The sequence below is a fragment of the Eutrema salsugineum genome, unplaced genomic scaffold (genome assembly GCF_000478725.1).
Source record: "Eutrema salsugineum unplaced genomic scaffold, Eutsalg1_0 scaffold_2, whole genome shotgun sequence".
Classification (NCBI taxonomy): domain Eukaryota; kingdom Viridiplantae; phylum Streptophyta; class Magnoliopsida; order Brassicales; family Brassicaceae; genus Eutrema; species Eutrema salsugineum.
Window position 1 is genome coordinate 3486246 of NW_006256829.1, and position 19297 is coordinate 3505542.

At 39.0% G+C, this 19297-nt stretch overlaps 7 protein-coding genes across 8 annotated transcripts; 2 read left to right on the forward strand and 5 right to left on the reverse strand.

Moving 5' to 3' along the window:
• Nucleotides 1-436: 436 nt before the first annotated feature.
• On the reverse strand, nt 437-2266 carry LOC18017794 (CBS domain-containing protein CBSX3, mitochondrial). Its single transcript, XM_006399519.2, has 6 exons — nt 1982-2266; nt 1411-1677; nt 1243-1324; nt 1067-1140; nt 913-973; nt 437-810 (listed from the first exon to the last, which is right to left on the reverse strand). Exons 2-6 carry the CDS (start codon nt 1669-1671, stop codon nt 668-670), a joined length of 621 nt encoding a protein of 206 aa, XP_006399582.1. The 5' UTR covers nt 1672-1677; nt 1982-2266; the 3' UTR covers nt 437-667.
• Nucleotides 2267-2289: 23 nt separating this feature from the next.
• Nucleotides 2290-3976, reverse strand: LOC18017795 (chorismate mutase 2). The gene is made up of 6 exons (XM_006399520.2): nt 3853-3976; nt 3533-3769; nt 3145-3231; nt 2918-3061; nt 2743-2835; nt 2290-2642 (listed from the first exon to the last, which is right to left on the reverse strand). Exons 2-6 carry the CDS (start codon nt 3767-3769, stop codon nt 2415-2417), a joined length of 789 nt encoding a protein of 262 aa, XP_006399583.1. The 5' UTR covers nt 3853-3976; the 3' UTR covers nt 2290-2414.
• Nucleotides 3977-4290: 314 nt separating this feature from the next.
• On the reverse strand, nt 4291-5865 carry LOC18017796 (protein POLAR LOCALIZATION DURING ASYMMETRIC DIVISION AND REDISTRIBUTION). Its single transcript, XM_024156729.1, has 3 exons — nt 5637-5865; nt 4788-5305; nt 4291-4685 (listed from the first exon to the last, which is right to left on the reverse strand). Exons 1-3 carry the CDS (start codon nt 5863-5865, stop codon nt 4374-4376), a joined length of 1059 nt encoding a protein of 352 aa, XP_024012497.1. The 3' UTR covers nt 4291-4373.
• Nucleotides 5866-6572: 707 nt separating this feature from the next.
• On the reverse strand, nt 6573-9959 carry LOC18017797 (serine/threonine-protein phosphatase 7 inactive homolog). 2 transcript variants are annotated; one of them, XM_006399522.2, is made up of 11 exons: nt 9775-9959; nt 9478-9641; nt 9317-9367; nt 8631-9245; nt 7863-8306; nt 7654-7794; nt 7455-7556; nt 7164-7367; nt 7001-7072; nt 6895-6915; nt 6573-6785 (listed from the first exon to the last, which is right to left on the reverse strand). In XM_006399522.2, the coding sequence occupies exons 1-11, from the start codon at nt 9785-9787 to the stop codon at nt 6720-6722; spliced, it is 1893 nt and encodes a 630-aa protein (XP_006399585.2). In that variant the 5' UTR covers nt 9788-9959; the 3' UTR covers nt 6573-6719. The 2 variants fall into 2 exon arrangements, with proteins under 2 accessions (XP_006399585.2, XP_024011287.1); XM_024155519.1 differs by having other exon boundaries at nt 8631-9254; nt 9775-9934.
• A 149-nt stretch (nt 9960-10108) lies between these two features.
• LOC18017798 (ribosomal RNA small subunit methyltransferase H) lies at nt 10109-12277 on the forward strand. Its single transcript, XM_006399523.2, has 5 exons — nt 10109-10539; nt 10760-10990; nt 11080-11148; nt 11254-11446; nt 11680-12277. The coding sequence occupies exons 1-5, from the start codon at nt 10156-10158 to the stop codon at nt 12102-12104; spliced, it is 1302 nt and encodes a 433-aa protein (XP_006399586.1). The 5' UTR covers nt 10109-10155; the 3' UTR covers nt 12105-12277.
• Nucleotides 12278-12524: 247 nt separating this feature from the next.
• LOC18017799 (argininosuccinate lyase, chloroplastic) lies at nt 12525-14992 on the forward strand. The gene is made up of 5 exons (XM_006399524.2): nt 12525-12923; nt 13151-13531; nt 13729-13877; nt 13998-14454; nt 14544-14992. Exons 1-5 carry the CDS (start codon nt 12612-12614, stop codon nt 14796-14798), a joined length of 1554 nt encoding a protein of 517 aa, XP_006399587.1. The 5' UTR covers nt 12525-12611; the 3' UTR covers nt 14799-14992.
• A 1835-nt stretch (nt 14993-16827) lies between these two features.
• LOC18019084 (CBL-interacting serine/threonine-protein kinase 5) lies at nt 16828-18812 on the reverse strand. The gene has a single exon (XM_006399525.2). It carries the CDS (start codon nt 18455-18457, stop codon nt 17084-17086), a length of 1374 nt encoding a protein of 457 aa, XP_006399588.1. The 5' UTR covers nt 18458-18812; the 3' UTR covers nt 16828-17083.
• Between the last annotated feature and the right edge of the window lie 485 nt (nt 18813-19297).

The following is a 19297-nucleotide window of genomic DNA, read 5'->3' on the forward strand; positions in this document are numbered from 1 at the left end:
TAGTTACTCACGAAGTCTTTCCACTAGCTATAACTAATGGGCCTAAATCGATGAAGCCCACTATATCATAAACCATTTATCAAAAGCATTGCGAAGTAACAAGTACAGTAGGTGGAAACTTATAAACAGAGTATAATCATAAGTATTTCAAGGTTTACATGTCCTAAGGAGCAATCGGGGAATCCTCTGTTCGATTTTGCCTAGACTAAGTTCTTGTAAGCACATCGTCATTGATGATTCGAATCAAACTAAATTCAATTTCGCAATTTCAATCCTCTGTTCTGTCTACAATATTTGCATTCTTAAATTTTGAGAACCTCAATTGATTTATTGGACTAGTTCTTAACAGTTGAACAAACACAGAAATCTTGAACCAAAATCGAATTTTCAAGTAATACTTTATCATTTGGTACAAGATATGAAACTTGACGCAATAAAGGGATGGAGTCTTTGGTTTTATTATCTTGAAGAGTAGCACAATAAGAGAAGCACAAGAACTCAGTCTTGGCAAGTTAACGAATGAAACAAAACACAACAACAACAAACATCAGACAATAAAAACAACAACGAAGACTCCATATATATACATTGATCTAAAAGCTTTCGACATCATCAAGCACTGGACCAGACACGAGAAGGAACTCTTTTATTACCAACCTTCAACTTTTTAGTAACCTCCCTGAATAAAAGCATTCAGGCGGTCAAGCTCCTCTCGATGTTCACTGACAACTGCACGGACCACGTCTCCTATGGACACCATTCCCACCATACCCGTGTCTTTGATTACTGGAATGTGCCTGATCCTGTTATCTGTACAATGACACAAACCAATTTATTTTACTTGCCTCCGTAAGTTTCAATCCCAAAAGATAAGGATCTTTCATGGAGAAAGTATAAGGTTTCTCTGCTTACCTGTCATCAGTTGCATAGCCCGCAAGACCTTGGTCTCCGGTGTCACAGTGATGAGCTTATTCTGCAATTGCCAATTCACAGATCCAATCTGTTTAATCCCCAAAAGCAAGGAAACATATATGTAATAGTGCATTCTTCATCGCTAATTCCATACCTCTTCAGTCATAATATCCCCTACTTTTGTTGATTTGGATGATCTCCCTTGCACTATGATCTTCCGCAGATAATCTAAAGAAACCGCAAATGTTGTCAAAATAGAAGGAAATTAGTCACGCATATCGGAAGACACACAAACCAAGAACTTCTTGTGACAGTCAAAATTTGACTTACCTCTCTCTGTAATGATTCCAGCAAGAGATTGTTGCTCACCAGGTTTCACAACCACCAAGGCACCAACATTGTGTTGTGTCATCTAACCGAAACAAAACACATCAATCACAACAAAAGAACACTTCCACACGGAGAGATAAGTATATCCAAAAGGCAAAGAGTACATACGGATTTAACAGCATCGTAAACAGTGTCATCAGTAGTACACCAAAGCCAAGATCCATCAGCACTTTTGCCTTTGGCGTTCATAATGTCAGAAATGGTTGTGCTCTCGAATCCATGTTCCTCCATACGAGCAGACTGAGTGGATTCGGAGCGTGTACAAAACACGGAAGGCTGAATCGCCGGGTTCATCACACGGAGATGTTGCAGCAGAGAGGCCTTGACAACATTTCCACCGGAGACAAACGAACGAATCGCAGCTTGCATCTTTCCCTATCGTAATCAGATCAATCAGTTTCAGGAACAGATCATCATCAGAAGAAGAAGCAGAAGCGAATCACTACTCAAAACGAGATCTAGAATAGGAAACAATACGCCAAACAATCATCGGATATCAAACGAATCTTATCTAAGTAGATCGGAAAAGAGAATGATCTGCATCAAAAGCTATACATAAAAAAAAAAACTAAAGCTGCGTGTTTTTGAAGAACCCTAAAACTGGAAACTTCTTCAATCTGACTGATACATATATACAGGAAGACACCAGAAATAGTAGCGAAGAAGGAGAGATTCAGACCTGAGCTTAGAGAAGAAGACGAACAGAACAGAGTGGAAGCTTGAGAGAACCCTAGAGTAGAAGCAAGAGACAGCTGACCAGAGTCGAGTGGAGAGTTTGAAGGGCTGTAATGGATAATCATCAAATATAAATAACTATTTTTGGATAGCGAAACTCTGACGACTTTTTTTTTATTTCCTTAAAAATATATTTAGATAACATTAAAACAGTGATGACTGTTCATTCAATTATTCTGTCATATCCTGACAATTTCTAGAGGGCCACTCACTAAACTTTAAACAAAGGCCCACTTTGATAATAAGGCCAGATTTGTGTACATAAGAATAATTTTATTTCTTTTGGTAAATATCATCTATATAACACGATAATGTGGATAGTCAATGTAAAATCAATTGTCCAAAGAAGTTTGTGGACAAGACAATCTTGTTTGAGGTCAATCGAGACGACGTAGAAGATACTCAACCTCGACGAGCTTAGTGAGAGGGATAAGCCATTCTCCATAGATGCGAGAGACGATCAACGGATCCACTTTGTAACTCTTATCATCACCAGAGATGCACTTTACATCTTGTCCAAACGTTTCTGCTTTCTTCTGGACTCTCTTCTTAACCATTTCTTCTACTTTCTCAAACGTCAAAAGCTTCATCAAAGCCTCTGTATCCTACACAAGGTTTCAAGAAACCCAACACATCTGGTCGTATCAATTCCTACAAAACCACACTAACCAAATCCACATTGTGAGACTGAGACACTAGTATTACCTTAGCGCGGATCGCAGGCTCGTAATCTTGTGGAGCGTCTCTGAACTTGACCTCAGCAACAAATTTACCGTAGTGAATCCTTCTCGAAAGAGCCTTACACAAGATCACACATCAAATTAGACATACACCACATGTAGAAATCAGAATTTTGTTAGTCCAGAGATGATCTGCTTACTTGTAAACACGCTAGATCACTAGCAGCAGTTGACACATAGTTGCCATCATCACCAGGTTTGACAAACAAAGGAAGCAGTTCTTTAAAGTAAATATCCCAAATACGCTGGTTTATGTTAACAGATAAAGCCTTAGGGTGCAGAGCCTAATCAAGAGAAAAGAAAAAGTAGTGTTAGATTCAAGCATTAAAGAGTTGTAAGCAAAATGCTTAAGGACTTTACTACGTACCGGTGGATATTTGCGGGTAGGAAAAACCGACGGAGGAATGTTGTCAAGGAAGAAAGGATTCTCTTCTGGATTTTCGTATCGTCCTACCTATACGCATACATGAGAGCTTCAAGTGAACCAATCAATCCATAAACAGTATAAACAAACGAGATGTAATTTATAATGCAACAAGACATTCAGACAAAAACCAAACCTTTATTGCCAATCTCTACAAGTAATGAGGCATGCTGGTTCCAAAATCATACAAGAAGTTATCACACAACGACGAAAATGTGGACACAAACTATGAAAATGCTGTAGCAGACGGGATAATCAAACATATTAATGCGTTTAATCTCTGTTTCTATGTTTATCCTAGAAAAAGGATCAGTTTAAATGGTATGTGAACCTTGGCTTGGATGATTTCAATCTCTCTGACGAAGAACTCGGTGAGAGAAGAGGAATTTCCAGAATGTAGACAACGAGAATCCTCAAAAGCAGGGGAATTGAGCGGAAACTTAGCTCTCTCGATGAAGCTGAAGACGATGGTGTCTTCTTGCCTAATCAACGATTCCCTGATGGAGTCAAGACTCAGTACTACATCGGATTCTCCAGAACCAGAGTCTGACTCGACGACTCTTTCCATCTATAAAATTGCCGACGAGATCAATCATCGCCGGAAGATAGAGACGAACAATCTGTGAAATGGAGAATTTCAAAAAGGCTTACCTAGCAAATTATTAGGCTTCTTCTTCTTCTTCTTCCTCTCGCTCCCTTATTTTCTGGCTTTTTGAGTCAACGTGCTTGATTCTTTGGAGTTTGGACCTTTTGGCCTCGGAGAAATGCAATTTCTTTTTTTTTTATATAATTACGAAAAAATAAACGTGAGGCGTAGAAAACAAAACCAGATTGAGATTATATAACAGTGTCATAGATATGTACTTAAACTCTGAATCTGTGGTACTATCTACTTGACAATCATCCATAAATCTAGCCAAGAAACTCAAAATAATTATTTTTATTTTCTTTCATTGAAACATGATTTATAGAAGAAGTACAAATGTAAAATGTAAGTTATTTACAAACTTTCATCTCAGGAAGAAATTTCATTGCTGAAACATTTCCATTAAAAGAAATACAAATGTAAAATGCAAATTGGAACGAATTGATTACTCTTAACATGTAACTTCTTACACAAAAATACAACTCTTTGTAATTTCTCAATACTGAAACTTGAAATTACCAAATTCTCACCTAGAGAGAGGGTACCGATGAGTTTGAGAGTTGGATGTGATTCTAGAAGGTTCTGGAATATGTTCAGAGACTATATAAGCAGTGTCTTTCCACCAAGAAGCTTCAGCCTCCTTCACATGAAGCCTTTGTTTAGCATCTTCCAATGCAGTCTCTAGCTCCTTTATCTCCTCTTCTTGTCTCGTCTCCATGAGCTCGTGTAGCCTTCTCTCCAGCTCATACGGACACACACCTTGCTGTTTCTCCATTGGTCCTGGACACATCTGTCCGAACCTTAATCCTTGTGAATCTTCACTCTTCTCTGAAATACCCTGTGACCGTTTTACAAAACATGATAGTTCCATTAGAGAAGAGAATTATGATCTCTAATCCCTAAATGTATAAGAAATTGAAATTCAACAACTTTAACTTACCTTGAGCTTACAACATTGACTTTCCTGGTCTTGACCAATCTGAAGAAGCTCAAACTCAGCTTCAAGTTCAGCTTCAAGCTGATCCATTTCTCCCCCAAAATCTTCTTTCCCTCCCTTGAGTACGTAATGTTTCAGAGACCCTTCACGTCCAACAGAAAAAGAAGTCTCCAGGAACTGTGGAGAGTAATAGTGATCAGTAGAAGATTCAGGGCCATCTACAACATCACTTGTGGTGGAATACGCAGAGGTTTCACTCTGCTCTTGCTGCCTAAAGAGTGACACTTGCTGTTTTTGCCTCAATTCGTAGTTGTGTGATTCTAAGAACCTCTCTATATCGCTACGTAGCTCGATCAACTCTTGCTGTTTTTGCCTCAGTTCATCGTTCTTACGTTCAAGAAACTTCTCCAAATCGTTTCGTAGCTCGACTATCTTGTGAATCTCTTCTTTACCAGTAACAATCAGATGTAGGAGATAACAACTCACCCCAATGCTGAACAAGAATTCCCTTTTTTGCAATTCTACACACCAAAAAGTTACAATTGAGAGAGAGAATTAATCGATGTACTGATCTATATCATCTATGAAACTGAATTCAACTCACACATAAACAATTTAGTAGCTCTTCAATCAATTGGAGTTCTCTGATTGGTTCTAATCTCTTAGTTTTGCTGATTGATTGGATAAGAGATCGTTTAAATTCAGATATTTCAATTCTCAATAACACATATGACTAACCATTCAAAGGGATGAAGAATTTACAATCATACCCACTAAGCCTATCCGATCAATAATTCGCCGGACACTATCCAAACAAAATCGATTTGTTTGGGTAAAACAAAAGATTGTTACCGGAACCGATTGTCCGTGGTGGAGAATCTGAAAAGTCGCCAATTCCATGAACATCCTTGGAGAAATTTCTGATCCTCACAGAGTCACAGTCTCTAACCCGTCCTTCCGCCATAGACTTCTTATTTCTTTTGACCTTACGCGGCGAGGAAAACCACCGATTCATGACTCTCCGTGGCGACGGACACCTGATCCGAATGCATCCTCCTCTCACTCCTCTACACTCATCCATCGGACACTCCAAAGACCCCGACCAAATTAATTTCCCGGCGGATTTCAAATGGTTCGCTAAAAGGAGAAGAGAATTGAATAAAAGGAGTGAGAGATTTGAATTGAGAGAGAGAGAGAGAGATTTAAAAGAGAAAACTCAGAATCGGGATTGAAGAGAGAGAGAGAGAGAGAGAGAGAGAGAGAGAGATGTATTAATGAGAATCACGAGAAGCAGAGTGTTGTTTCGACTTCGATCTACAAATGCGCTTGGACTTTGGAGGGAAACTTTTGAATGTTTTGGAAACTCTTTTAATGCAATCACCTCTCATTTTCTCCAATTAATGATTAAAATCTACAATTATTGGCATGAAAACAAAAAAAAAAAAAAATCATTCATCATCGGTAGGTAGAGAAATTCATTTCACTCTTTGTAACTAAATAAGAATTAGAAAAAGAAAAAAAAAACGTAAATCTTTAGTCAATTGCTAAAAGCACAACTAGGGTCAATGAGTAGAGTTGAGAATTATTTAGCCATAAATAGCAATCGAGTCACGTTGACCAAAGACAAATGGTAATGGAGTAACACCAGTCAGTAATATTGTTATTATGTGTTGAAGACCATTTATGAATTTACCAAATATCGTTGGGAAAAGACCTTAATAAATTCGAGACATGTTGGTGTTAATTTTTTTTTTTGAATAAGAATTTTCAATTTGAATTGACATTTATAACGAAAGCTAAAAGCCTAAAACCAAGATATTACAGTGTAATAAAATTACAGCTGATTTTTACAATATACTAAGTAAATTGGAGAAAGAAAAAAGAAAAAGAAAAGGAAAAACAAAGAACAAAATCGTTGGGTTTGGATCTAAATGGTCAGAGCGAAGATGACATTTGGCTTATGACCTCCAATGTAGCTTTCGTCTTGGTCAAATGATCCATCTACGTACGTTTTTCCAAAACACTCAAATTAATTCATCAAGATTTTTTAAATTACTTTCTTTATATATCGTAATAATTTTTTTAAAAAGGTCTGGTTTCCATGGCTTACCAATTCTTTCTCGCGTGTGTCCTGCGAATCAAAAAACAGAAATCTAAGTGTCAGTCTTTTACGAGAGAGATTATGTGATCGCGAAGAAACTTAAAAGTGCTTTTACCCTAGTTTGAATCTCCTGTTTAAGAGCGCTTATGAGTCTGAACATGTAGTCATAGTTGGATTTGTGCGGCTCCTGCAATCATCACCATCATATACATAATCAAGATTCCAAGCCCTATCATCATCATCTTACACCATCAATAATCTCAGAGATTTGGTGTTACCTCAATGGTATCTGGAAGAGGAAGACCTTCAAAGACTTGAGGAGGCTCTCGAAGCTGAAGGATCTGACTTGGGTCACTTGGTAAAGGAACCGTCCAAGAAGGCGGGTTAGTAATCCCCATTGACGCAAAGCCTTGTCCTGTTCCATTCTCCCACATTAGCTGTTGTTGAGTTGAAATTCCATCACTTGTCATCTGACTTTGTAACTACATAAAAAACAAAATAGCGCAAGAATAAGCATAAGACAATGCTAACAAAAAAAGTGAGAAGTCTCCAGGTTTGTAGCTACTTACCCTTGGGACATTTTCGACTGTGTAAGATACAAATCTAGGCTCTGTGAAGTTGGGAGGCTCAAGAACAGCATATGCGCCTTCGTTTTCATAGTTTCTTGAGCCCTAAAAGCAAAAATGAAAACAAAAGAACCAGTTGAAAAACCAACAGAACAGGTAGCAATTGGATTCCGTTTAATGTAAAAGTGCAATGGAAAATGACCTGTGAGAAATTCGAAGCACTGAAGACTGTGAAAAGCTTTCCAGATTCTACTTCATGATCTATTGAGTAACCACTTAGCATGTTTCCCATGTCTTCTCGATCTGCTCTTGCATCGGGGCCTTCATGTGATCTTATAATCATCTAAGATGCAAAACAGACAAATTAAGTTTCATTTTGGATATCAGTTTTTGCCAAAGTAATTCACTTACCTTTAAGTTTGACTGTTTTAGAAAAGTTTCGGTGCAATCAGCTCCCCAAAGAAGTCCCTTATAATTACTTTCGCTCAGACCATCAGCCATCCATGGACATGACCATAAAACATGGTTAAGAGTGATATTCTCATCATCGTTCTCACCAACTTGTCTCCTCTCAATCTTGTCAAGTTCCTCTAAAGAACCCAACAACAAAGATGGATTCGTGCTATCTTCATGGACCCGAGAGCTTTGAAAGAGACCTCCATGAGTTGTGTAGACGCTATCTGATATCACCGATGCCAAAGGTAACAGTTTGAAACAATCGATACATTTGGAGTATAGCACTGGACCGTGCTCAGCGTATCTGTCACATGTTTCTTTCAAGAAATCAAGCTCTTCTGCGGATACTCTTGTTTCAGAGCTTCCTCGAAGTAAACATACACTCTCAGGCATCAGAATCTGGAATTAGAACAAGTATTGATCAGATGGGAACACATGAACTAAAACAGTAAGAACGAAAAAACACACATCCAAGGCCTTTAATCTAACGCTTTCATGTTAATATTAAGCACACACATATTGAGTTTTCTATATGTGATTCAACATTAACAATCTATAGTAAGGCTTAAGGCCAATGCTTCAGCAACGATAAAGTTACTTTATAATTTAAAGAATTTAAAAGACAAAACATGCGAGAGACCTAACACTTCAAGTTAACGTTCCATCACAGAAATTCCAATTATAAAAAAGAAAGGAAATAAGTAATTAAGCTATATTCTGTACCTTCCAGGCTAAGAGAACCAAGAACACTTCTAGGCTCCAAGAACCTCGACCAATATAATTACCGTTGAACACAAAGCATTGGTTTTGTGAAGGCCTTCCTGATTGATCAAAAATTTTGAGGAGATCGTGTAGTTGACCGTGGAGATCCCCAACCACAATCACTCTAGAATTCTCACTACAGCAGTTGATTTTAACGCAATTAGCTTCTTTGTCTAGAATCTGGGAAGCACAATCCACCAGGGAAACAGCCACAGAATGTGGTAATATCAAAGGGAACTCGGAAACGGAGTTCTTCCATGTGAACTGGTTCAATAAACCCATCAAAGTCTCAACCCATTCAAGAGTTAATTGGGACTCTAAAGGCCATGAGATTGGCTCCAAAACAATGTCACTGAAATCGGCGCCAACAGAATCATCTCCGTTTCCCAAATATATCTCCATTTCCATTGGCTCAGTCATCGCATCTAAATGATCAACAGTTTCTGGTTCGTATTTTCTACTACCCATTCCTTGTACACTTGCAATCATCCTCGTCACCTGTTGCTTCTCTTGGTCATCCAATGTCTCATAGTGAAACCCACGAAGAGACTTTAGAGAACGGTCTGAGTTACTCACCTGCACATACTTCAAAAAGGTAGTAAATTTTGGCATTACATTTACTCAAGAGCATAAAGACGTGAACTTACCACTTGCTTTAGAACTGAACACAGAACTCGGGTCACACTATTTTCCGGATCCTGAAGAAAAGAACGTAACTCTGGCGTCAATGGTGACAAGCGAATATATATAGAGAGATGTAATTCCAAGCTCAGACTAATATGGAGAGTGAATCTAGTTACAACGTTACTTTAAGAACGTCTCGATCAGCACCACGTCGAGATATTTCTTTCAACATAAGCAAGGTTCGCAATTGATTATAGTTCTTCATCCTCGTCGTTTTAACCGCACTTAGCTTCAAGAATGCGAATTTGCAAGCTTCAAGCTTCGCGTCCAAAACCCTTTTCGAGATTTCTACATTAAAAGCAATCAAATGTTACCGTTCCGAATTCATTACTAGTTTTTGCTCGGAAACAGAGAAATTTTCATGGGGATGGGACAAATCAATTGACCCCAAAAAAAAAAACATTATCGAAGAAACGATTACCTGGAGGCGGCATATTGATTAAAATTTGAAAATTGCTCGGCGAGAATGTCAGATGACGAACAAAAGCACAGCTCGGAGAGTTCGTCGGCAAAGTCCCGGCGTCGATGTCGATTACAACCGCCGCTCACCACCGAGGAACGAGCGTTTTCGTGTTAACTTCCTGCCGGTTCTAGGGCAAAGAAACCACGCGCATTTCGCTGCTTCGAAACCGAAAAGGATGTTGTTTTTCGGTACTTATGGGCCGGCCCGTATTTTAAAGGCCCAAACTAAGAAACACAGTCTTTCTCTCTGGAGTCGGAGCTTTTGATAGACGAAACCAGTAAAACTTCTTCTTCTGATAATCCCACATCAATGGCGAAAGAGGTATGAGAAGAAACGGAAATGGCGGGAGCGATTAGGGCGAAGCAGCTACTTGTATGCTCGTCGATTCTCGCGAGCAACAGCAACAAGGTTCTATTACGTTTTCCTCGGCGTAGTATCAATGTAATCGCGGGAAATCTCAGTTCGAGCGAGACGAAGAAGAAGGAGAAAGAGAAGAGGAAGAGGAGGAAAGAGATTGAGGTCGCAAGAGCGACGGCGGAAGCAGTGGTGAATAAGGAAAAAAGGAGGACACGGTCGAGCAGAGAGTATGAGCTCGCCGACGGCGACGAGGCTCCGTCCTCGCATGTGCCTGTGATGCTCGGAGAAGTGGTCGACATTTTCTCTTCGGTTCGCTTGCGAAGTTTTGTTGATTGCACACTTGGCGCAGCCGGCCATTCTTCTTCAGTAAGTTTCTTCTTCTAATTGTTTCCAGAATTCGAGCAAATTGTTGGTTAACTAGGTAAAATCGAACAAGCTCTTATATTGGAGGAAGTCTAATCGAAAGATATTTGCTGATATGATCTTGAGAAATTGAATCACTGTTTAAAATACTATGAGCAAATTCTTATACTTGCCATTGTTAGATATGTAAAAGCAGATTGTAAATTTGTGAATTGTCTTTCAGATTATTCAAAACCACTCTGAATTGAAGCATTTTGTTGGAATGGATGTTGATCCTGTGGCTCGGAAACTGGCTCACTTTCATATTGATTCTCTCATGCATCCAACTTTGAAAGCTTCTATTGTGTTGAAGAACTTCAAATACATCAAATCTGCGATTTCTGATACGCATCCGGAATTGTTAGATGTTGGTGTTGATGGCATTCTTATGGACCTGGGAATGTCATCTATGCAGGTAAATAGTGATTTCACAAAGCAGCTGTTTTTCGTTCCCTTGTATTGTTGGCATCTCTCACCCACGCTTGTAAAATCTTTGTCCGACAGGTAAACAATCCCGAAAGGGGGTTTAGTGTTCTTCAACAGGGGCCTCTTGATATGCGTATGGATCCTCAGGTTAGTTTTATAGACATGTGAATGAAACTCTGACTCTTCCTGCTTTTGGAATCATTTGTAATTTCTTCAGAAGTCTCTCTTAACATATCCTCTAACATGTGACAGGCGACTCTGACAGCGGAGGATATAGTGAATTCTTGGCCAGAATCTGAACTGGGGAGAGTTCTACGGGATTATGGCGAAGAAAGCAATTGGCATTCACTTCAAACTAGAATTGTTAAGGCTCGACTTAGTGGTGGGTTGCATTCTACTGGTGAACTGGTGGATCTCATTCGGGGCATGTCACCACCAAGCAGAGGTAATCTAGTAATTTATATTAAGCTTTCTTGATCTGCATTTGCATCTCAATGCGAGTTCCAGGTAGTGTTCATAGAAGTATTTGGTACAGAACACACAGTAGAGTAAGGAACTATCAATGAGTTATCCAAAATAATAAGATCATAAAAACATAAGACATGAGAGAGTTTTCACCGTAGACAAAAGATGAAAATTTTAAAATCTTACTTGGACTTCCATTTGAAAATGTTGCAGGAGGCAGACAAGGTTGGATAAAGACTGCAACACGTGTGTTTCAAGGCCTAAGGATTGCAGTGAACGACGAACTCAAGACACTACAAAGCTCTCTCTACTCATCCTTCGATGTTCTCTCTCCGGGTGGGAGACTAGCAGTAATCTCCTTTCACAGTCTGGAGGATCGTGTTGTAAAACAAACGTTCCTCGACATATTGGGGTTTCAAAGGGAAGAAATGAACACAGAAATGAGTGTAAAACCGGACAGGCAAATCGGAGAAAGTATAGAGAAGGAACTAAAAGAGAAAGAAGCGTGGATCAAACAGACTGTAATCGGGTCGAAAGGAGTAATACTGACAAAGAGACCAATAACTCCTTCCGAGGAAGAAGAGAGATTGAATCGCAGAGCAAGGAGTGCGAAGTTAAGGGTGATTCAGAAATTATGACCGATTTTGTTCTACAAATGTTCCTTCTCTCTTTGGTTTTGGTTAATATATTTCAGCTATGATTAGTTCATGTTGCCATTTTCCAAGGCGAGCTTGAAATTGCTTTTAGAATTTACGGTTCCAAGTCCCTAAACTGACTTGTACTAATAGCTAGTGAATTGAAGTTATATAGTTGATGGAATTCGTCAAATTCGATTTAGTGGATTACCAAATTTTCAAAGCTCAAACTTTTATCAAAATAGTTCATGTTTGAACTAGAAAATGTAAATTGGTTTCTTTTTCCCCAGTAAATTCGAAGTTCGAACAGAACATACACTGTAACTGAAATCAGATGGAATCTAAAACAATTTTGTTAAATAATAAATTTGTTGAACCAAGGCCGGTCAAAGTGCAAATTTCATTTTGACCATACATCACCAGTTTACCACCTAAGAATCTGACTAGTGTCGCCGCAAAACCCATTGAGACCTTGAAACCCTTTCTCGACTCCTCCTTTCAGCTAAACCAATGGGAGCAATTGATCTTTCTTTCTCACAGAGTATCCTCTTCTCTCCGTCGCGTTCCAATCCTCCCTCCTCCACTCACCGTTCCGTCTCTTTTTTCCAGCCGGGAAGCAAGTCACGGTGCCTGCCGCCGTTGCGTTCAATGAGCCACGATGACGACGCGGCCTCGAAGGAGGCGAAGCTGTGGGGCGGGAGGTTCGAGGAGAGTGTCACAGAGAAGGTGGAGAAGTTCACTGAGTCAATTTCCTTTGACAAGGTTCTCTACAAACACGACATTATGGGAAGCAAAGCTCATGCTACAATGCTCGCTCACCAGGTATTAGCTTTTTCCTAACTTCTACTCGTTTCTTTAATTTGGGATTGTTGAGTCGATTCCAGAGATCCTCTACTTCGTTAGTGATTTTGAAATTTGGAAGCTTCTTCTCCGTTATAATTTTAAGATCAAAATTTGTGCTAGATTATAATGGCTGCTTGATAAGTGATTTAGTTGCTCTTAAACAATGCGAATTTGTAAGTCGGGATGGGTTCTTTTTTTCATTGCAGGGGCTTATAACTGACAGCGACAAAGATAGCATTTTGAGAGGACTTGATGATATCGAGAGACAGATCGAAGCAGATGAATTTGAATGGAGGACTGATCGGGAGGATGTTCATATGAACATTGAAGCAGCTCTTACTGATCTGATCGGTGAACCTGCAAAAAAACTTCACACAGCACGAAGCAGAAATGACCAGGTTGCTACTGATTTCAGGCTTTGGTGTCGTGATGCGATTGACACAATTATTGTCAAAATCAAGCACCTTCAGACATCCCTAGTTCAACTAGCTTTGAAGAATGAGGCTTTGATTGTTCCTGGTTACACTCATCTTCAGAGGGCTCAGCCTGTTTTACTCCCTCATGTCCTCTTAACTTATGTAGAACAGGTTTGGAATTTCTCTTTCGCTCAAGTTTTAGTCTTCCTATGTGTTGTTTTTTGTTTAGTTTTTTAGTTATGCTATGTCATTAAGTTTAGTAGCACCAATCTATAACTGATTTGTTGAGATCTCTCATCTCTCTGACTCTATCATCTTATATATTGTATGTATGTGTTTTCACTTAGTTGTGTTTATATATGTGGCAGCTGGAACGTGATGCTGGTCGTTATATTGATTGTCGAAAGAGGCTGAATTTCTGTCCCCTAGGAGCTTGTGCGTTAGCTGGAACTGGTCTACCTATTGATCGATTTATGACTGCAAATGCTCTTGGATTTTCCGAACCAATGAGAAACAGGTTTGTTCCTAGTTTTTTTGTATTGGTTACATCAACTCTCGGTACTTGCATTAATACTTCTTACTCTTTAGTCTTGCGAGTTCCTCATTTATTAGTCTTTTTCTCCTCTATTTCAATTAGCATCGACGCAGTTTCAGACCGAGATTTTGTGTTGGAGTTTTTATTTGCAAATTCCAACACAGCCATTCATCTGTCACGGCTTGGAGAAGAATGGGTACTATGGGCGTCTGAGGAGTTTGGTTTCATGACTCCAAGCGATTCCGTCTCAACGGGAAGCAGTATAATGCCACAGAAGAAGAATCCTGACCCAATGGAGCTTGTCAGAGGAAAATCTGCCCGAGTCATAGGCGACCTGGTAACTGTCCTAACACTGTGCAAGGGACTTCCCCTTGCTTACAACCGAGATTTTCAAGAAGATAAAGAACCCATGTTCGATAGTACCAAGGCAATCATGGGAATGATCGATGTTTCTGCGGAGTTTGCACAGAATGTCACTTTCAACCAAGACAGAATTAAGAAAAGCCTTCCTGCTGGACATCTCGATGCTACTACTCTTGCTGATTACCTTGTGCAGAAGGTAATGCTGTTTTCTATTTACGGAAATCTTCCGTTTTTGTAGCTAAAAATCCAAGAAGATAATACATTTTGTCTTTTTGTCTTTCACAGGGGATGCCTTTTAGATCATCTCATGACATAGTTGGGAAACTAGTCGGAGTTTGTGTCTCAAGAGGCTGTGAACTTCAGAACTTGAGTCTTGAAGAGATGAAAAAGCTGAGCCCTGTGTTTGAAGAAGATGTGTTTGGGTTTTTGGGCGTCGATAATTCAGTCAATAAGTTCAGTTCGTACGGCTCAACTGGATCGAACTGTGTAGCTGAGCAACTCGGCTACTGGGTCAACAAGCTGAACATTACTACCACCTGAGTTGGACCAAACCATCAGGCGAATTGTTGCAGCGGTTTGAGGAAGAAAAATGCATTGGGGTTCCTTCTCTAGCCAAAAGTCCCCCAAAAAAACTAAAAATAAAGCTTTGTTGAAGTTTACGTAGTATTTGAAAGTGAGATATTGTTAAAATTCTTACTATTTTTTATCATTTTGAGTACACTGTACGATATCAACGTTTTGATATTCTACAATGCGAAGAAGATTAACTTAACCGACTTACAAGAAGTTAACCAAGACCACTAAACCAGCCTAACACTTAAAAAACTTAATAAACCTTTAAGACATGACAAGAGTATCACAAAAAGTGAGAAAGTTTAAGATACTGTTGACATATTTTGGTTTAGTAAAAATATTGGCATAATCATATGAAGACACTGTTGACAGATAATATAGAGAGTGTTTACTTCAGGAAGAATAAGAGTGGAGTGGAAGGTTCTGGTTGAAGCTAAGGAGAAGGATCTTGTGGGAGCTAAAAGACTTGAAATCACTTAAGAGTCTATTCTGTAGAAGAAGGTTATGCTTGTATGTTATGAGTAGTAAAACAAAATGTATTTTGGTCGAATACTGTAAAAAACACATCAATTCACACATTAGGTTGCCCTAAAATAGTTAATCTTAATCAGTCATCGATACAGCATTCAAATTCAACGAGAAGTGCAACATAGTAACTTACCATACCATGGTGGAGATTAAAAACGTTATCTTAAAGTCTGAAGATAATTACTTCATCAATCGAACCTTTGCAGACTTGGATTTTCATTGAGATTTTCGATTTCTTTTTTCAAACCCAATAACATCCAAGTCCAAAATAAAAAAAAAAAATTAGTACTGGATTTTATGAAATGCAACTGGATGTGATTTTCTTTTTAACACGGAGGACCCTACATGACATGGAATCCTTCCTTAGGAGGTGGAACATTTGTTCATGTTATATATAAACTTTTATTATCCTTTTGTCTTCCAAAATGTCATTCTTCATTTCTATGACCAGATGACCACACACACATTGACACACATACGCACCAGTAATGATCTCATTGGTGTTTCTCTTCTCCTAATATAGTTAGATTTTAAAATTCAACACAAACACTCCATTCTTCTCGATTTAATAATATCCACTGATCGTGGAGTCATTTTTTCTGATTGTGATGCAGTCCTTGTCTTAGAAAATCCCATGTTAGTCACTGATTGATGCTTCTTTTGGATTATTGGTCGGGAATTAACTTATAGTGAAAGATTCTTTCATTTTTTTATTATCTGATATTCATTGGATTGAGTTTACCGTGAACCTCATCTCTCTCTCTTTTTTTTTTTTTAATCCTTGTTTTTGTTTTGTACCCATTTTTAACGTTTTAGGGATTTTTCTTTCAGTTAGTTTAACTTCTACGCCATTAATAATTTTTAGGTGTATTCGCATGTTGTAGAATGGTGGAGTCGATATAAAAATGTTTCAGATTATTATTACATTTTGTCACTATGCTCATTTTTTATTATATAAAAGTACAAATTAAAAATATGAATTATTAGCTTGTCGTTTTGTTTTTACAGAAAAAAATAATCGTTTACAAGTCAGCCATACTTATTTCTAAATTCAAATATAGATTATAAGACGACAAAATTCTAATGTAAACCAGTAGACTACAAATATACCGTAATAAAAATGGAATATAATGAATGAAATTGTCGTGTTATAGTCTAATAGTTTACATTAGAATTTGATCCAATACCCATTCGATCTATAAGTCGGCAAATTTTTATAGACTATATAAATAATGTATGTATGAATAGATCGTCTGCTCATTTATGCAAAAGTTTCGGATTAGCATTATCTTTATCCCATTAGTCCCTTCTTATCCCTATATTACCATTACGCCTAACCTAACTACAGCTAGACATGTATAAAATATAATACTAAGTCGTCGAAGAATATTAGCGTAAGTGGAGAGGACAAAGTCAGAACAAATCAATTTTTTTGTTTGTCCATTTATCTATTTATTCAACGACTTTGACTTGGTAGTTATTATTAACAAAAGGCGGATCTTTACAAGGTCTCTGAGACGCTACACGTGGCAGTTTTCTTAACCAACGCAACTTATTATAACCGAACCATAAAACTCCAATGATACAACGACACTCAAAAAGTTTCTGAATTCGACCTAAAACCAAAATTAGATTGAACCAAAGAAAGTCTAGGTTCAATATGTAAACAGTTCTTATACTATGATACATAAACCGAAGACCGGTTAACTCAGAACCAAAACTATTCAACAACCTTGAGAAGTAGACTTGTTTCCATCGGGTCTCTGATTAACAGTTGTATTGTCGCCGTGCCATGACCAAACGATGTCGTTCAACGCCGGCCGGACTTGTTCTTCGTATAACCTATCGTACTCCAGAGTATCCCCCGCCGATTTGCAGAACTCCACCACCGAGATCTCCGGCGCTACTTCGAACACTTCCGCCGTCAACGAGAGCCTTCCTTTTCTCCCTTCCGTTTTCCCCTCCATCTTCACCTTGAAATCCTTCGTTGTCTTTACATTCATGTTCATCTCCTTCGTAACCGTTTCGATCTTCTCCATTATCTCCGTCGCCGAAGACCGTGACGTGAATACCGATTGCAGCTTCCTCTTGCTCTCGAACAAGCTCGACAGATCGAATCCCGACGACATCGACGAGATGAATTCGAAAGCGTTGAAGAATTTCGGCGATATCTGCTCTGTTTCTTCCCAATAGCGAGCCTCGTCTTCGTTGTCGCTCTGAGAACATATCGGCTCGTCGATTTTGAAAGCTAACGGCGGCGCGAAGTTTTTCCGTAGCCATGGCGTTCGCATGATTGCCGGCATCGAGATCCGCCGATCGGGATCCACGACGAGGAGTTTCGAAACCAATCTCCTCGATTCAGGCGAAAACCACGGCGGTAATTCGAAATCCGCCCTGAAAATCTTCCGGTACATGTTCATCAGGTTCTCGTCCTGAAACGGCAAACATCCGGCGAGAAGAACATACAAAACGACGCCGCACGACCAGATATCCGCCTTCGCGCCGTCGTATCCCTTCTTCCGTAGAACCTCCGGCGCCACGTACGCCGGAGTTCCACACTGCGTGTGAAGCAATCCGTCCTGAAGGATCTGCTCCGGCAAGGCCGATAAACCGAAATCGGAGATTTTGAGATCCCCGTTCTCGTCGAGGAGAAGGTTCTCAGGTTTGAGATCGCGGTGAGAAACGCCTCTGCTGTGGCAGAAATCGACGGCGGAGATCAACTGCTGGAAATATCTACGAGCGGCGTCCTCGTGGAGCTTACCCTTGGCGACCTTAGCGAAAAGCTCGCCGCCTCTAACGAACTCCATGACGAAGAAGATCTTGGTTTTGGTGGCCATGACTTCTTTTAATTCGACGATGTTGGGATGACGAACGAGTCTCATGACGGAAATCTCGCGTTTGATTTGATCCATCATACCTGGTCTCTTCAACACTTGTTCCTTGTTGATCACTTTGATGGCGACGCTCTCGCTCTGGCTCTGGCTCTCGCTCTCGCCGCCGATGATCTCCTTGCCGTAATAGACTTTCGCGAAGGTTCCTTTGCCTAATAGCCTTCCCATCTCGTATTTTCCGAACAGAATTCGCCGCTCTTCATCCATTTGATATATACGTATCTCTGTTTGATATTGTTTCTGGTGACTCTCAGGGAGAAGAAGGGATAGAGGGAAAACGAAAAGGAAAAGGAGATGATGATGATGAAGGAGGAGTAATGAGTATTAAGAAAAACTGAAGTTGATCCATGAGTTTTGGTTAGTATTGCGGCAGAGAGGGATCCATAAGGATATACATTCAGAGCTGAACAAGTGTGATTTCATGTTCACCATACAAGAGAAAATGGTGGTGAAGAAGACAAAGATAGAGTGTGCAAAATGGAACAAACTACCATACACAGGAGTCCGTTTATATACTTACTCTCTCAATCGTAACCACGTAATAATCCCCACTCACAATGCAATATTTAGTTTTCTATCATAATGAAAAACAAATTTTAAATTTGTAAGAATGTTAATATGTCAGGCTCTATTTCACGAAATAACTAATTAAAAAATAGTTCTTAAAATTATTTAGAAACTGTTTAAAGTGGTTTAGAGAAAATAGAACAATAGGAGAGCGTATTTGTGCTAGAAAATACGTATTTTATTGTATGCTATTTTCTACACATGGTAGATTGTGCTTGCTAGATTTATTCTTAAGAAAAAGGATTCAGACAATGCCGTTTGAGTTTTTTTTTTGTGTGTCTAAATTCGTTAATTAATTGGCCAAAACTAGGTCTAGATGCTACAAATAATTTCTAATATACGTTATTTAAAAATACTTAATATGTATACCCTATTACCCCATTTGTTACATTTCCTTCTTGTTTTACACACTAAATTCTTATATCCTTTACTATATCAAGTACATGTCACGAATCAATACCTATAAATTAACAGATAAAA

Bases quoted from the DNA above. Each gene is read 5' to 3' on its own strand.
- LOC18017798 (XM_006399523.2), top strand. From the start codon at position 10,156: ATGGCGGGAGCGATTAGGGCGAAGCAGCTACTTGTATGCTCGTCGATT. The intron at 10,540-10,759 runs GTAAGTTTCTTC...ATTGTCTTTCAG, and splicing joins CAGCCGGCCATTCTTCTTCA to ATTATTCAAAACCACTCTGA. The intron at 10,991-11,079 runs GTAAATAGTGAT...TTTGTCCGACAG, and splicing joins TGGGAATGTCATCTATGCAG to GTAAACAATCCCGAAAGGGG.
- LOC18017799 (XM_006399524.2), top strand. From the start codon at position 12,612: ATGGGAGCAATTGATCTTTCTTTCTCACAGAGTATCCTCTTCTCTCCG. The intron at 12,924-13,150 runs GTATTAGCTTTT...TTTTCATTGCAG, and splicing joins CTACAATGCTCGCTCACCAG to GGGCTTATAACTGACAGCGA. The intron at 13,878-13,997 runs GTTTGTTCCTAG...TATTTCAATTAG, and splicing joins TCCGAACCAATGAGAAACAG to CATCGACGCAGTTTCAGACC.
- LOC18017794 (XM_006399519.2), bottom strand. From the start codon at position 1,671: ATGCAAGCTGCGATTCGTTCGTTTGTCTCCGGTGGAAATGTTGTCAAG. The intron at 1,141-1,242 runs GTAAGTCAAATT...CGGTTTCTTTAG, and splicing joins TGGAATCATTACAGAGAGAG to ATTATCTGCGGAAGATCATA. The intron at 974-1,066 runs GTATGGAATTAG...TGGCAATTGCAG, and splicing joins GGGATATTATGACTGAAGAG to AATAAGCTCATCACTGTGAC.
- LOC18017795 (XM_006399520.2), bottom strand. From the start codon at position 3,769: ATGGAAAGAGTCGTCGAGTCAGACTCTGGTTCTGGAGAATCCGATGTA. The intron at 3,232-3,532 runs GTTCACATACCA...GTATGCGTATAG, and splicing joins TTGAAATCATCCAAGCCAAG to GTAGGACGATACGAAAATCC. The intron at 2,836-2,917 runs GTAAGCAGATCA...ATCTTGTGTAAG, and splicing joins GTGATCTAGCGTGTTTACAA to GCTCTTTCGAGAAGGATTCA.
- LOC18017796 (XM_024156729.1), bottom strand. From the start codon at position 5,865: ATGGATGAGTGTAGAGGAGTGAGAGGAGGATGCATTCGGATCAGGTGT. The intron at 5,306-5,636 runs GTAACAATCTTT...TTTGGTGTGTAG, and splicing joins ACCACGGACAATCGGTTCCG to AATTGCAAAAAAGGGAATTC. The intron at 4,686-4,787 runs GTAAGTTAAAGT...AAACGGTCACAG, and splicing joins GTCAATGTTGTAAGCTCAAG to GGTATTTCAGAGAAGAGTGA.
- LOC18019084 (XM_006399525.2), bottom strand. From the start codon at position 18,457: ATGGATGAAGAGCGGCGAATTCTGTTCGGAAAATACGAGATGGGAAGG.
- LOC18017797 (XM_024155519.1), bottom strand. The intron at 7,557-7,653 runs GTCATTTTCCAT...TTTTGCTTTTAG, and splicing joins GTGCTTCGAATTTCTCACAG to GGCTCAAGAAACTATGAAAA. The intron at 6,916-7,000 runs GTAAAAGCACTT...TTTGATTCGCAG, and splicing joins AACAGGAGATTCAAACTAGG to GACACACGCGAGAAAGAATT.